Source organism: Pagrus major, chromosome 2 (assembly GCF_040436345.1).
Source record: "Pagrus major chromosome 2, Pma_NU_1.0".
NCBI lineage: Eukaryota > Metazoa > Chordata > Actinopteri > Spariformes > Sparidae > Pagrus > Pagrus major.
The window spans coordinates 1,880,693-1,894,860 of NC_133216.1; the positions used below are offsets into that span (position 1 = coordinate 1,880,693).

A 14,168-nucleotide genomic window follows, 5' to 3' on the forward strand; every position below is an offset into this window, starting at 1 on the left:
TGTAGTTCCTCATTGTGACCACTAGAGGGCAGTGAACGACCTGTCGGCTCGCGGTCTGTAGCCAGTTTATCTTTTTACTTTGCTTCGTGTTTCTGTTTATAATCCACTTTATGTCGCATCTAAGCACTTTGAGCTGTCTTATTACAAAGAACCACACAAATACAGCCGCCCTGCATTTCCCCAGAACCTAAAGAAGAAGAAACAGCTGGTTAAAGGTGAGACAGTTCGCACATTAGCTGCGTGTTTATGTCTTTTGAATGAAGTTTAAGCTTTTAAAAACACCTGTTGTATTTTGGTGGTAAACAGCTAGCGAGCTACACAAGCTAACGTTACGTTTTCATGCTAACGGTTCCGAACAGATGCTACCCCCCCGTTGGTTAAGGAATAGACAGTTAATATCTTAATTTCTCGTTAAAGTTATCTGTAGAGGCAACTTTCTGGCTAGCTGCTAGCTAATTACCTATAATTACCTATATTGCTATGTTAGCTAGCTAGCGCGGGATGTCTAGTAGTGTGTGGTTTGCAGTAATAACGCTTTAGAAAATGGAGTATTGCTGAATATAAGTTTGTCGCCGTGAAGTTATTTATTTTCCAGCAAGTATTTTTTACGTATTATATCGCGTATTATATTTTTGTTGACTTATTTCGAAAGTATCGACCGGAAGCTTTGTCGATGCTATCACGTCTGACTTGACACGTCTTGTCTTGCTGCAGTTCGTGTGTGTGACCACTAGAGGGCAGTGAACAACCTTCTGGAGGCTTTGTGTGGAAAATGCATCTATTTTTTGGGCTTTTAAAAACACCTGATGTCAGATATTCGACAGATATTCACTTTTTGATCGTTTTGTCATGTGTCACACAATTCGGCATTAGTTTGGAGTCACTGGGTCACATGACACGGAAGCTAATGGGAAAAAATGCAGAATTTTCATTGTAAATATTCATATAAAATAGAAGAAGCAGTAAAATCCATTTAAAAGAGACGTGTTGTGTTTGTCCCAGTCATTAATACAATTCGGCAGTGGTTTGGAGTCACACAACACATTAGCAATCAACAGAAGTTGATTATTATTTCTCATTAAAGTTACGTGGAGAGCTAACCTTTTGGCTCGTGTCAGTACTGCTACTAGCTAAGTTAATGTCAGTATTTAAAAAATCGGAAATGTATAGGTTTGTCTCTTTTATTTTCCAGCAAGCATCTTTACTTCGTTATTTCTTTGACTTATTTTGAAAGTGTTGACCGGAAGTTTTACGATGCTATCATGTCTGACTTGACACGTCCTGTCCTGGTGTAGTTCTCGTGTGTGACCACTAGAGGGCAGTGAACGACCCAGTTCATGTGGCTCCGATGGTGCCAAACTATCCAGAAAGCATCAGAAAACATAAACAAACAGAATAAATATAATAATAATAATAATAATAATAATAATAATAATAATAATGTGAATAAACAAAATGAATATTAAGGCATTTTTCTGCTCTGTGGGTTAAAAACATCACTTGTTATTTTTCTCCTTTACATTTGATATCTTGTGTTTTTGGTCACATAGAAAATAATGCTTATATTACTTATGTAAAGTCATATTTTATATCATGTTTTTTTGATTGAAGTTCTTAAAAAAGGCTGTAAGGTGTCTACGTTTTGGCTTTTTAAAGGTGTTTTTGGCTGATTTAAAAAAAGAAAGAAAGAAAACACTTAGTGTGTTTGTTTGTTGGTTTCTGGCACAAAGGGGGATCAGATGATATTTTATTGGGAAAAGCGATGATTAATATATAATTAATAAAAAAGATAAACTCTGATTTACTTTCCACACAGATGTTGGAGCTTTTGCAGCCAGACGCTGGAGGCTGGTGGAGGATCTGTGTCAGGAAGTCAGTCGCTCTCTACGACACGCCCGACATCACAACAAAGGTCAGGTGCATAGTTTGAATATTTCTGTGTTTTGTAATCTGCAGGTGGAGTTATTGAACTCTATTCCAACAACAAAGCTTAAACAGTCGATAAACAGACGAGTCGATCGAGAGAAAACGAAGCAGAAACAGTTATTGTAAGAAATTAATTGTTTTTGCCATTAAACAGTCGCACGACCCAGTCCTTCTTCTTCTTCTTCTTTGTGGACTGTTGGTTAGAAAACACAGAACATTTGAAGGCATCATGTTTTTTAACTTGACAAGATAATTGTGAGATTATTTGAGATCAAACATAATGTTTAGTTGCTTCTCTGTTAAGCTAAAAACTATATTTACTGAACTGTAAACTTACTTCAAGACAAAAAGACTGTCGACACATTTAATGTTGTTTCTGAGCGCTAGATTTATTCTTTGATCAGTCTATTTTTTATATAAAATGTTGCTTCTTTCTTTTAATCGTATTTGATCTTGTTCTTCTTTTTATAAAATGATTATTTTCTGTGTCGAGGTTGAAATTTCCAACTAAAACAGACTTAAACATCTGAACGTTCCTGCCGACCCCTGAACGCACCATCAACTCTGTTTGTTGTTCTCTCCATCTCAGGTATCTGGTGGACGTTAGGACCTTGAGCTCTCCCGGTCTGCCTCAGGGGTGTGTGTGTGTGTGTGTGTGTGTGTGTGTGTGTGTGTGTGTGTGTGTGTGTGTGTGTGTGTGTGTGTGTGTGTGTGTGGGGCGGGTCTGATGATGCATTGAGAAAGAACTTGGTTTCTTTGGCTCAACTGGTTTTGTTGGACTCTGGCTGTGGGAGTGCCCTCCTGTCCTGTCTGAGTCTCTCTCTCTCTCTGTGTGTGTCAGTGTGTCTTTAGCTCTCTCGCCCGCTCCCTGTCGCTCTCTCCTCTCAGTCCTCTGCAGCAGAAGTCACAGTAAGTCGCCTGCTGTTAAACCTGTTTTGTTAAGTTTGTACAGTTTTACTCAGGTCCGAGCTGTTGGACATGTGTGAGTTGTGTGTTTGTGTGTGTCTGTGTGAAACCTGACACTGGATGGATTGTGTAAAGTTTTGCATCTTGTTCAGTCGCGTCTGCTGGAAAAGTACAGAAAGTGATCCCGTCCTCCAGAAAAGTTTGACTTGAAGTAAACAAGGAGCGGCTGTTTCCAGGTGCTGCAGTCAGTCAGTTCACTTCAGCAGAGCTGCGATTGATTATTGATCATTAATGAATGTGTAGAAAGCAGCTGAAGACCGACGGCTTCATTAAACCGTCAGCAGGAAGCGGAGGAAGTAACGAGATCCTGTAATTAAGTCAAAGTATTTAACACTGAAGTAAAAACACTGCAGAAATACTTCACTACACGGAAAAGTCCTGTAATTCAGTGGAGTAGTGAAGTTTTCAAAATAAAAGCATTTATTAGTCCATACAAAGACTTTTAATTTGATCACCGGATCAATATTAGTGAAGAATGAACAGCAAGTGATGTTGTTGTTATTATTATTATTATTATTGTTATTATTATTATTATTATTAACCAGAAGTCATACTGGAGTAAAAGTAAAGAGATCGTGTTAAAATATTACTTTGCTAAGAGTAAAAGTCTTTAAGTATCTGATATTAAATGTACTTAAGTATCAAAAGTACAAGTAAAAGTAACTGATAAATATATTTACATGTTTGTTTTTACTGTCGACTGATCATCAGATCTGATATTCAGTGTTTTTCTGATTATTTGATAATAAATACATTTAAAAATCAACTACTTTGGTGCTAATGCAGCATGTAATCTGCAAAGTAACTAGTAACTACAGTAATCAGATACATATAGTGGAGTTAAAAAGTGCAATATTTGCCTCCAGAGCCTCAAAAATTGTACTTAAGTCGAGTACTCGAGTACATTTACTGTTCATGGATCCAGTTTTAAGATGTTTTAGTCACATTATAGTAAATTTATAATAAAAGTTCTTATTATATTTTCACAAGTTTAATATTTTATGACACAACAAACATTTGATACCATCAGTTTGTGATTTCAGGACTATAAACACGACTTATTGTGCGTCTGTGATGGATTTTAGGTTTTTGTTGTTATTTTTTTATTATTAATTGTAATTATGATTGTTCCTCTCTCATGTTTTCACTGTGTTTCTGTTTCAGACAGACGCCAACATGTTTATGGCAAAGGCGTTCATCAAAGGCATCATCAATGTCGTGAGGTGAGCGCACGCAACATGGAATAAGCTAGGCTAACAGTTTCCCTCCGCTTCCAGTCTTTGTGCTAAGCTAGGCTAACAGTTTCCCTCCGCTTCCAGTCTTTGTGCTAAGCTAGGCTAACTGTCTTCTGTTTGTTTTCTCCTCCGACAGCGACATCGACCCGTCACAGTTTTGTCCTGCAGACCCAGTAAGTAAAGTGTCGCCCTCACGTTTTCTTTGCATTATTTATTCAAGTATATTTACTGTAACGTCCCACATATCATATATTTAATTCCCTGTTTGTTCTTAACGAGGACTCAACTTCCTCTAGCGGCGGTTAAACCACTGTTTAATTTATTTATTTATCTCATCTGACCGTGTTGTATTTAATTTCTCTTCTCATTTTCTTTTTATGTCCACTTTTTGAGCCAACTTCCTTTAATTTCATCACCGTCTGTATGTTTATACGTCATGTAAACACTTTTTTATGAACCCTTTTTGTTTTATTATTTAGTTTTGTTGACAGGATAAAACCTCGTCTCTCTCTCTTTAAATCTTTTCTCTCTTAAATGTTTAACTTTCACGTCGCTATGAGTAGAAATGAGTGCGTTTCTTCCTGACGCTGATGTGGATGGAAGTATTTTACGATAACTTCGCTCCTGAACTGTGAAACTTCATGAAATCAAACTTCTCAGTGGAAGATTTCATAAGCAAACAAACACTGAATGTGGAAATCGAGTTAGACTGAGGAATCTGTTTAGGAGTGTGTCCTAACAGTGGCTCTTTGTGTGTGTGTGTGTGTGTGTGTGTGCAGCCTCCTCCTCGCAGACCTCTGAACTTCGCCGAGTCTCATGAAAGCGACGAGGAGAAACAGTTTCGGAGGGTTTTCCATCAGCTGGCCGGAGATGTGAGTCCATAATATTCATCTTTAAATCCAGTTTGATCCTCCAGGTTCTGAACGCTCACTGTTAATAATATATAAATATAAATATATAAAGTTTAATCATGAAGATGTTCTTGTTGTCCTGAATAACTCTGGACTTTTTAAATGACAAACATTTCTTTCAGTATATTTAAGTGAACTCGTCCTTTAACAGCGTCACACATCTGCAGCTGGTTTACAGTCCGACGCTCACATGACTTCAGGCCTCACAACAAAAACCACAGAGACTTTAATCTCGTCTGTAATTACAGCAGAATGAGTTGTTTACATCAGTTTTATCTTCATGGAGGAAGTCAACAAGAACCAAGAGGAGAGAGATGTCGGAGCAGGACTGTGATGTAGTGACCGTCTGTCTCCGCTTTAATCTGTCACCACATTTACAACTAAATTAGGACGTTTTAATCCATAATATTCTGATTTAGATTCACCCGGAGTTGATAACGGACATTTGTCTTCTCGATCCAGCAGCTGACGGCTCAGATCTCAGGGAAGCTGCGACAACGGATACTTTTTAAAATATCTTTAACTTCGGTCTCTCTTTTAAACTCGGCACCGACTGAACGATGTTCAAGCTGCTTTACGGAGACGGATGGAAAGACATTAACAAGCCAGCGGCCCGAACGTCACGGCCTCTCGCCTGAGAAGGAGAGTAAATTAGCTGGTGGCCGATGTGAAAGGAGTGTCAGAGTATTATTTACACTTCGCTCCACCCTGTTAGAGGAAAACAGGAAGTGTTCAGTGTCCATATGGAGGCTGATTCCTGTTTTATTACTCTGATTACTCATCTGAAACATCTCCTCCTCAGAGATTTGATTCATGTTTTTAAAGATGCGTCTCTGTCAGTCGGTCTTCCTCTCTGTTTTTTCTTTTCTTTGACCCGACTCGTCTTCCTCTCGCCACACCTGTCTGTCTGCTGTCGGCTGCATTCCTGACTCCACCCTCCACTGTCCCATCGTCCCTGTTTGTCTGGTTCACCGTCAGGATTCAGGTCCTGTGGCTTCAAACGGTCTTTAACTACAGCTGTTGTCAAATATCCACGAGATGAATCAGAAGCAGAGGAAGAGAAATGTTTGATTTAACACAAAGTCGACATCATCCTGCAGGAATTTAATCTTTTGACAGTCTTCCAGTCTTCTTTATATCAACACATTGCAGCTGAGTGTGATTTCCAGCTGTTTCCCTTCTCTCTCTGCCGTCAGCATGAAATAGACAAATACTTTCCAGCCACATCAAGCAGGTCCTTCCTGTGTGAGTGTCAGCTCCTGTGTTACGCGATTGGCTGCTGCACCTCTCCAGATGGTTCAGTGTAACAAACCGTCCGGCATATCGATTTTTTTTAAATGTGAAAATGGAGAAGAAAGTGTGTGTTTTCCTGTCGGAGACGACCGTTCGTTTACTCGTTGTTTCCTGAAGTTTTGATGACTCAGATGCTGGTTTCTGGTTCTGGTTCCTGATCCCACGTGTGTCATCGTGAACAATCTCTTATTGTATGTTAAAATCAATAAGCAGTGTTTCTTGTTCATTTACAGCTCGATCTTTACTGTTTGCATCTGTCATCTAGAGTCTGGCTGGCTGTTACATTAGCAGACAGGTGACAGGTGACTGTGGAGGATAAAACATGTGCGTAGACTTATTTCTTTGCATCAGCTGGACTTTAAATACGTTGTGTCGTCGTCTCTCCTGCAGAGATGAACAGTGAATCCATTTATTGTGCAGCAGTGTCGACTTCAGGGCGTGTTAGACCGAGAGAACAGAGAATCTCTCTCTGCATTCCTGCCATTGTCTGACAGGGAGGCACTCATGACTGCAGGGCGTTGTGTATTTATATGTGTGTATATTTGTGTGTCTGTGTATATAAGTGTGGTTTTCTCTGACTCATCAGAGGGGTGTGTGCACCAGTTGGACTGGCTGTCAAGTGGGTGGATTTTCTAAGTCAACAGCAAGTAATGACAAGGAGGATGATGATGATGAAGGTGTTTGTAGTAGAGCATCCTCCACCCACCTGGCTGTGCTCCACCTGGCTGTGCTCCAGGTGGGTGGAGGTCAGGCGGCCGGTGAAGGTTTCTGTTACAAGAGCGCCGTCTCATCGAGGACGAGCGGCGTGTTTAGGAGGGAAGCAGGATAAATATCGGCCTGATGTCGGGAAGTTTATATTACGCGCCTGTAATTATGGAGAAGTGCAGCTCGCTGTTGTTGTGGGTTTGAGCCACACGGCGTCAAATATGTTGTTTTATGGTTTCAGACGTGATCGTGATTTACGACACAAGACATCGAGCTTTAACGACCGGTTATAAACTTTTTATTAAACTATAGACCTGTAAAATAATTGATTATCTTATCGATGTCGGCTGAAAAATATCTATTATCATCAATAACATCCCTCTAGAACCGTGTTCCTCAAACGTGTCCCACCTTAGAAAACATGAGGCTCTCCAAGTACATGAAGACCAACGTTAACACACATTAAAGGCCCACGCTTTTAATTTTAACTTACTTTTTGCTCCTCTTCTCTTCTCTAAAGCAACGTAATGCCCCTTTAAGTAGCTTTAAGCACCTGAGCTCAGTTCGCTGTCATCAGCTTCAGTTTCAGCAGGGCTGCTTTAAAAATATTCTCCTCCTACTTCCTGTTTTGAGCCACAGTCGTACTTTCAGTTTACCTCCGCTCCGTCTCTCCATCACGGTTTGAGTTTAGCTCGTAACTCGTCCTGGATGACAAAGACAAAACTGATTTTTGATTGGACCTCTGCAGCATGTTGATAAAATGAAATGTATGTTTTCAAAAGACAAACCTGGGATTCCTCCACAGTCCACTAGAGGGAGCTTGAGTACCACCAGAGAAGAATGAAACATCCAGAAATAATAAGCAACGATTTGACATTGATTTTAAAACACAAGCTCAGAGTGGACACGTGTGTGTGTGTGTGTGTGTGTGTGTGTGTGTGTGTGTGTGTGTGAACCTGAACAACTTTCTCCTGATCATGTGAAACAAATGACCACACTCATGTTTTATCAGATTCCCTTCTGGCCTTTAGACGTCGGCTGTGTTCATCTTCGTTCACACATTCACACAGTCTCACCACAAAAATGTCTCTAGAACTGAAACCAGTCCAGGAATAAGATCTCGTGGTGATGAAACAGCTCGGCTAATGTGTCGTTGTTTTACTGTGTTTTGGCAACAGGGAGGAAATGTGAGAGTTGATCTTTTTTCTTCAGCAGTGAGTCAGAATCTGGACAGAAATCAACACGAATAAAAGGAAACAGCTTCGGTTTGAGTCACACTGAGATCAGCTGGGACTCACTTTGTTTGTGGGGCTTCCTCTGTGGAAAAACATTATCACAACGTGTGTGTGTGTGTGTGTGTGTGTGTGTGTGTGTGTGTGTGTGTGTGTGTGTGTGTGTGTGTGTGTGTTTTCAGGACATGGAGGTGAGTCCTAAAGAGCTGATGAACATCCTCAACAAAATCGTTTCCAAACGTGAGTGTGCTGCATGTTTTTTCCAACACATCAAGTTATTTCTGTACATTTTCTGTTGAATCAAGGTGCAACTGAACTGAACTGAACGTTTCTGATCTCTTGTTTCAGATGGAAGTCTGACGACTGACGGCTTCAGCATCGAGTCCTGTCGGAGCATGGTGGCTGTCATGGATGTATCCTTTCACACTACAGTGATTCTCAGCTGCTGGATGTCTTTGTTAGCAGCAGCTTCAGTGACAGTTGTACTTCCCCCGGCTCTGGCTGCATGTCGATGTGTCACTGGGCAAGACGCTGAACCCTCATTTCCACGATCCTCCTCTGACATGACTCTCAGGGTGGGAAGCTCAAATATTGTACGCTTGGACTCCAGGTTGTGAGTCGTATAAACGTAGAAAGCTGACAAATCCTGAGCATTTTACAACTTCACAATTGATCAGCAACTGTAAAAGACACCGGTTAGTAAAAATCGGAGGGACATCGGGACATATATCAAAGTAAGACAACATGTTTGATAACCTGTTAGCTCAGGAAAAAGACTCCCGCACACTCTCCTGTTTAATGACAACAACGTTTCAGTATTTAAACCTTCATCAGGTTATCTTGGAGAAAACCTGATATCTCATTTAATTTAATTAAACGGTAACGTTAACGTGGTTGAATGCTAACGTTAGCTAACGGGTTGTCAAATGTGTTGTTTTCCCCTGAAATATGTCTCAACGTCCCTCCAGATTTTTCAGTATTCGTTGTCTTCTCAGCTGCTGATCAATCAGGAAGCGCTAAACGTCATCACAGCGAACTCTGACTTTACAACTTGTACATTGATCAGTTTATAGAAAACCTGGATAGTAATTGTGCAGTAAGACGCTCAGTGGTGGTGACGTTTAAGTCATGTGACCGTGATGTCGCCTGTTTGTAGCCTAGCATTAGCTTTTAGCATTTTTTTCTGGTTTCTGAGTTTGACCTTTGACCCGACTCCCTTCAGAGCGACAGCACAGGGAAACTGGGCTTCCACGAGTTCAAATACCTCTGGAACAACATTAAGAGATGGCAGGTGAGTTCACCGTCTCTGTGAATGTAGAAACATTAAAAAAGAAAGAGTCGTTGATGGTTCAAGGCGTAAACGCTGTAAAAAAAAACCTCCGCGTCGTCTCTCTGATGTATTTTTCTGTGTTGTTTATTTGTTTGTTGTTTATTGTCTCCAGGGTATTTATATGTCCCATGATGCCGATCGTTCAGGTGTGATCTGCGATAGAGAGCTGCCCAAAGCCTTCAAGGCTGCAGGTTAGAAACACTGATGTGTGTGTGTGTGTGTGTGTGTGCGCTTAAATGACCAACGACATCATTAGGAGTGTGAACAGTGTTTAAAACTAACTGTTTGTGTGTGTGCGTGTGCGTGTGTGTGTGTGTGTGTGTGCAGGTTTCCCTCTGAACGACCAGCTCTTCAAGCTGATTATCCGTCGCTATAGCGATGAGCACGGCAACATGGACTTTGACAACTTCATCGGCTGCCTGGTGCGACTGGACGCCATGTGCAGTGAGTCTCTCCTTCCTGACAGCAGATCAGCGGCACAATAATCAGTATTGACTTGTTTAAATATTAATACGACTGTACTGAGTCGTGATGTGTGTGTGTGTGTATAATGTGTGTGTGTGTGTATAATGTGTGTGTGTGTGTATAATGTGTGTGTGTGTATAATGTGTGTGTGTGTGTGCTCTGCAGGAGCCTTTAAGACCCTGGACAAGGACAACAATGGCACCATAGACCTGGACATCAAGGAGGTAAAACACAGTTTAGTTCAGTGTTTTACCGACTGACAGGCGTGTGTTCAGAATGATCCTACTCTCTATAATAGTGGTTGTATAACAAGCCAAAAACATGTAATGTAATGCAACAAAAGCCCTGTACTGTAATCCAGCTTATAAACAGTGTTTCCTTCATAAATAACTGATACTTCAGTTCCATGCTGAAGTAAAGTCAGGTGAAGTTTAGTCGTCCACAAAACGTTTCTGGAGCTTCACAGTAAAACAGTGTTGCAGCATTCATAATAAAACAAACCTCCAAAACTACATTAAAACTTTGCAGAATCAGCTGTTAGCACTTCCTGTTTGCAGTGAACCTGTGGATGTCCAGACAGCTATCACTGGATTACTTTGATACTGAAGAAAACTTAAAAACATGATTTTTCTAAGGCAAGTTCTGCACATGTAAGGAGCGTCTTTTTTGAGGATTTCTAAGCAGATTTATGGAGTCATCATCTCCTCCTTCCATGATGATATAAAGTCAGGTGAAGTCTCGTCGTCCACAAAACATTTCTGGAGCTTCACAGTAAAACAGCGTTGAAGCAACTAGCTGGAGACTTGATTTAAAATGGAAAAAACAACCAAAAAGGAAAACTCCATTAAAACTTTGCCGAATTATCTGTTAGCACTTCCTGTTTGCAGTGAACCTGTGGATGTACAGACAACTATCACTGGATCACTTTGATACTGAAGGAAACTTAAAAACATGATTTTTCTCAGGCAGGTTCTGCACATGTAAGGAGCGTCTTCTTTAAGGATGTCTAAGAACTCTTCTGAAATAAGTTAGTGCCGCCTGAGAGTCCATCGCTGAGTGAAAACATCTGGTGTTTCTGTGTCTCTCTCCGTCTCTCAGTGGCTTCAGCTGACGATGTATTCATGAAGCGACGGAGGGAAACGTCCTCTCTTCCTTCATCTCATCCCTCGCTCCCTCTCTTTCTACTCGTGTGTGCTTACGAATGTGCAATACTGTTTAATAAACCCACCGTCTCCACGTTAACGGGACCAAAATGCCAGCGGAGCGGAGCTGAAGTCAGAAGGAAAACTCTTCACCGGGACCAAAAGTTGAGCTGCAGCTGCTGTTGTAACGTCCTGCTGCTGCCAGGCGGCGGCGCTGCAACATCCTGACATGTTACACATTTATGTTTTATGTTTTTTAGGGCACATTTGAAGACTTCTTGATTTTTTATTGGCTGAAAATGTTAAAGACAATAAAGTGACCCAACTGACATTTTAAGGTTGTTGAGTAACTGTGTGTTTCTTTTTTCCCCCAAAATTAATTAAATAATTATGATTAAAACTGATCTGTGAACTTCTGATGTTTTACTTTCAGTGTGGCAGTAAATCAGACGAGAATAAGAGACAGAAATATAGTTTTAAACTGACGTCGTCTTGACAACGTGTACAAGACTGTATTTTGGATAAATCCACAGATTAAACATTTCTAATGAGGATATTAATTCAATAAAACATGTTTACTCATGAGACTGAGACCTGATGTTGAGTTTATCGTGATGCTTAATGTCGTCGTTGTCGCAGACTTTACCTGTAAAACACGTCCTGACTGCAGTTTGTTGTTTTATTATATTTTATTTAAAGATGAACATTAATAACTGGAGCGCTCGGGTCCATCGTGTGAACGTTTCAGATTCAACCATACAGACTCATTTTCATCTGCAATGCTGGTAATATAAAGAAACCAGAGTTTGGTAGTAATTAGTTACATTTACTCTGTTACATGTACTTAAGCACAAAGTACAATTTACTTAAAAAAAGGTACTTAAGTACTATGTTGAGGTACTTGTACTTGAGTATCCCCATTTTCTGCTACTTTATTCTTCCACTCCACCACATTCTGGAGGCAAATATTGTACTTTTTACTCCACTACTTTTATTCTCTAACTTTAGTTATTAGTTACTTGGATCCCCCACAGTATACAGTAAATACATGTATAAATTATATGTATAAATTACTTTTACGTGTACTTTTGATACTTGAGTATATTTATTGCCATTACATTACTTTCAGGGTTCGGAGAGTAACTTTAAAAATGTATTCTAATACAGTTACCAATTACCTGCTAATCCAAGTATCACAGTATTAGAGTAATGTAACTAGATTACTTCTTTCCAAACATGCAAATAAAAACACGAGAAGAGAAACATCAGAAAGATGATTTTTACTTAATCTGAGTGTAATCTGTAAGAATACTTTTATTTTGAAATTGTAATCCTGTCGATATTTCCTGTATCTGTAATCTAATTACATCTTTTTCCTGCAATTTTAACCGAATACAGTTACCTTTGTGTATCCTAATCCGGTTACATGTAGTCCGTTACTCCCCAAGACAGATTACTTTTGATACTTAAGTACTTTTACTCGAGTACTTTTTGTATGAGTGACTTTCACTTTCACTAAAGTACTTTTTTAACACGATATCTTTACTTTTTAATCCATATTATTACTTTGATACTTTTTACAGGAGCTGTGGTGTGTTGACAGTGTGGTGTGTTCGCTGCTGGGCGGGGCCGCCCGGTGTGCAGCAGAGAGGGGCGGTGCAGAGGAGCGAGGAGGGTCAGAGATGCTGAGGAGGAACCGCAGGTTGTTCCGCACACTGCGGGGGATTTAACGCGTTAAATCTGGACCGTAACTGACAGAGAGTCTGAGGAGGAGCTGATGAAAAGGTAGGACAGCTGATTCTTTATGTTGTTAAACAAATATCACATTAATTTATTCATATTAAACAGAAACAGGTGGAGATTTCTTTAAAGTAGCTCAACTATCCGCCTGCAAAGACTGAAAACTAAAAGTAGTTTAATGATTTATACGAGATGAAAACATTTAACATTAATAATGTATTTAATTTACATGAGATAATTATAGGTCTTTATAAACCCTGCAGCTATCATGTAAAGTGAAAGCAAACTGAATGTAAGATCGGTTTAATTAACAATTAGCATACATTTATTATAAACTGTCCGGATGTACACGCTGCTAATTAGAGTATTTTTGGATCATTATCAACTTTCACAAATCATCTTTCATTTAAATTCAGTATCTGCAAATATATATTTATTTATTTATTTCTAACAAAGAAGAATATTTGCAGAATGTAAGTTAATATACAAAGTGTAAAATAAACAGTAAAACACCTTTGACACCTTGTGTTTGACTTCTACAGACTGCAGGCTCAGAGCCCTGCAGAGACACAGGTAGGTCGTGAACAGGTGACGTCACAGTGTGCAGCAGGTGGCAGGAAGGACTCACTGTTTACTACAGATGTCCTGACGTGCTGCAGTCTCACTGCCAAGATGGTGCTGTGACCTGTATGTACAGTTTTGGGATCTCTGACACTCAGCTAGACTGAGAGTCGAATAAGTCGACGAAATAAACTCAAGAAATGTCAAGAGAGGAAATATTTTTTACACCCGTCATCCTAAACTAAACTGAAAATACAACCGTGCACGTGCTCCGTGATCGGAGGTCGTAGTCCAGATGTTTCTGGATGCATCACACTCAGTCCTGCTGTTTGTTTGTGACTTAATTTCTCCACATTTGCCCTCATTTGAACAATGTGTAAGAATGATAATTAAATCAAATCAAGTAAACTGGATTATTACACCTGCAGCCGTGTCACTTAATGAAATTGCCGTCTTTACAATACAAGAACCACGGCGCTGGAGGTCTGTTTCTGTTTCTGTGGCTGAGGTAAAGCATGAGCGCTTAAACAATTTAATTACATGATTAGTTCTGCAGGTTTCTGTCTGTATAACTGATTAACTGTTAACGTCAGTCAGCCAGAAAAAGTCCCAAACACTTGCTGGTTACAGTTTATGTCAGACATAATCAATTCATCAATTAG

The 14,168-nt window shown here is 39.9% G+C and overlaps 1 protein-coding gene across 2 annotated transcripts; it reads left to right on the top strand.

Annotated features, from left to right (window-relative positions):
* The first annotated feature begins 123 nt into the window (after positions 1-123).
* LOC141011725 (calpain small subunit 1-like) lies at positions 124-11,542 on the top strand. Of its 2 annotated transcripts, XM_073484992.1 has the most exons (14): positions 124-215; positions 1,817-1,912; positions 2,516-2,563; positions 2,768-2,835; positions 4,057-4,115; positions 4,264-4,300; positions 4,907-4,999; positions 8,451-8,508; positions 8,617-8,681; positions 9,491-9,559; positions 9,711-9,789; positions 9,926-10,042; positions 10,229-10,287; positions 11,162-11,542. In XM_073484992.1, exons 5-14 carry the CDS (start codon positions 4,069-4,071, stop codon positions 11,186-11,188), a joined length of 651 nt encoding a protein of 216 aa, XP_073341093.1. In that variant the 5' UTR covers positions 124-215; positions 1,817-1,912; positions 2,516-2,563; positions 2,768-2,835; positions 4,057-4,068; the 3' UTR covers positions 11,189-11,542. The 2 variants fall into 2 exon arrangements, with proteins under 2 accessions (XP_073341093.1, XP_073341085.1); XM_073484984.1 differs by lacking the exons at positions 124-215; positions 1,817-1,912; positions 2,516-2,563 and having other exon boundaries at positions 2,638-2,835.
* Positions 11,543-14,168: the final 2,626 nt, after the last annotated feature.

Excerpts from the sequence above, each read along its gene's own strand:
- LOC141011725 (XM_073484992.1), top strand. The coding sequence starts at position 4,069 with ATGTTTATGGCAAAGGCGTTCATCAAAGGCATCATCAATGTCGTGAG. Across the intron at positions 4,116-4,263 it reads GGCATCATCAATGTCGTGAG|CGACATCGACCCGTCACAGT; the intron begins GTGAGCGCACGC and ends CTCCTCCGACAG. Across the intron at positions 9,790-9,925 it reads CAAAGCCTTCAAGGCTGCAG|GTTTCCCTCTGAACGACCAG; the intron begins GTTAGAAACACT and ends GTGTGTGTGCAG.